Below are 638 nucleotides of genomic sequence, written 5' to 3'. Positions count from 1 at the left end.
AATAAGTTAAAAATCCAAGGCTGTGAAAGATATTAGAACATTTATAAATAGAAGGTCTTACAGCTTTTTCCGGGATATTTTTTATATCATTTTTATCTCATTCTGAAAAAAAAAAAATTATATATATACATGCTGATATATGACCTACGTTGGACTCCTTATTCGCAGAGCTTAACTATGGTCTGTAGCATTCTACTTCATTTCTGCCACTCTCGATCCTCTTTCAGAAATAATAAAAATGGAAACAAGACATCATTGTATTGAGGATATATTATGCTTATTAGAAATATAAAAATGCACATATATAATTATATAAAGTATAAATTATGCGGGTTATAATTACAAACCTGCAATGTACAATCAATGATGATGTTGTTCCTTCTCTGAACCTTAAAGCATTTCTGAATTCTAAGATATATTCTGTGTGTTGTGGAATGCCATGATCTGGCCATTTATTAAAGAAGAAATGATCGATTGTCCAACTTTCATTCTGTTGAGCACCCGTCTGTAAATAAAACGTTAAAATGTTTGGAATAAAAGAGTTGTAGAATTATACTGAAACACTATTAAACAATGTAATAAAACACTATCGTAATATATTATTATAATATTAATCTTGATACCATATATATATATAT

At 27.9% G+C, this 638-nt stretch overlaps 1 protein-coding gene across 1 annotated transcript in view; it reads right to left on the bottom strand.

The window, feature by feature from the left end:
* The window catches only part of LOC106876629 (receptor-type tyrosine-protein phosphatase kappa), a 16352-nt gene that overhangs the window by 10970 nt on the left and 4744 nt on the right, over positions 1-638 (bottom strand). The window contains exon 4 of the mRNA XM_052973008.1: positions 348-505. Coding sequence (XP_052828968.1) covers positions 348-505 — 158 coding nt within the window. The remainder of the gene's footprint in view (positions 1-347; positions 506-638) is intronic.

This window comes from Octopus bimaculoides, chromosome 14, assembly GCF_001194135.2.
Source record: "Octopus bimaculoides isolate UCB-OBI-ISO-001 chromosome 14, ASM119413v2, whole genome shotgun sequence".
In the NCBI taxonomy this organism is placed as follows: Eukaryota; Metazoa; Mollusca; class Cephalopoda; order Octopoda; family Octopodidae; genus Octopus; species Octopus bimaculoides.
The sequence above is the reverse complement of the archived record's forward strand: the minus strand, read 5'-3'. Positions and strand labels throughout refer to the sequence as shown.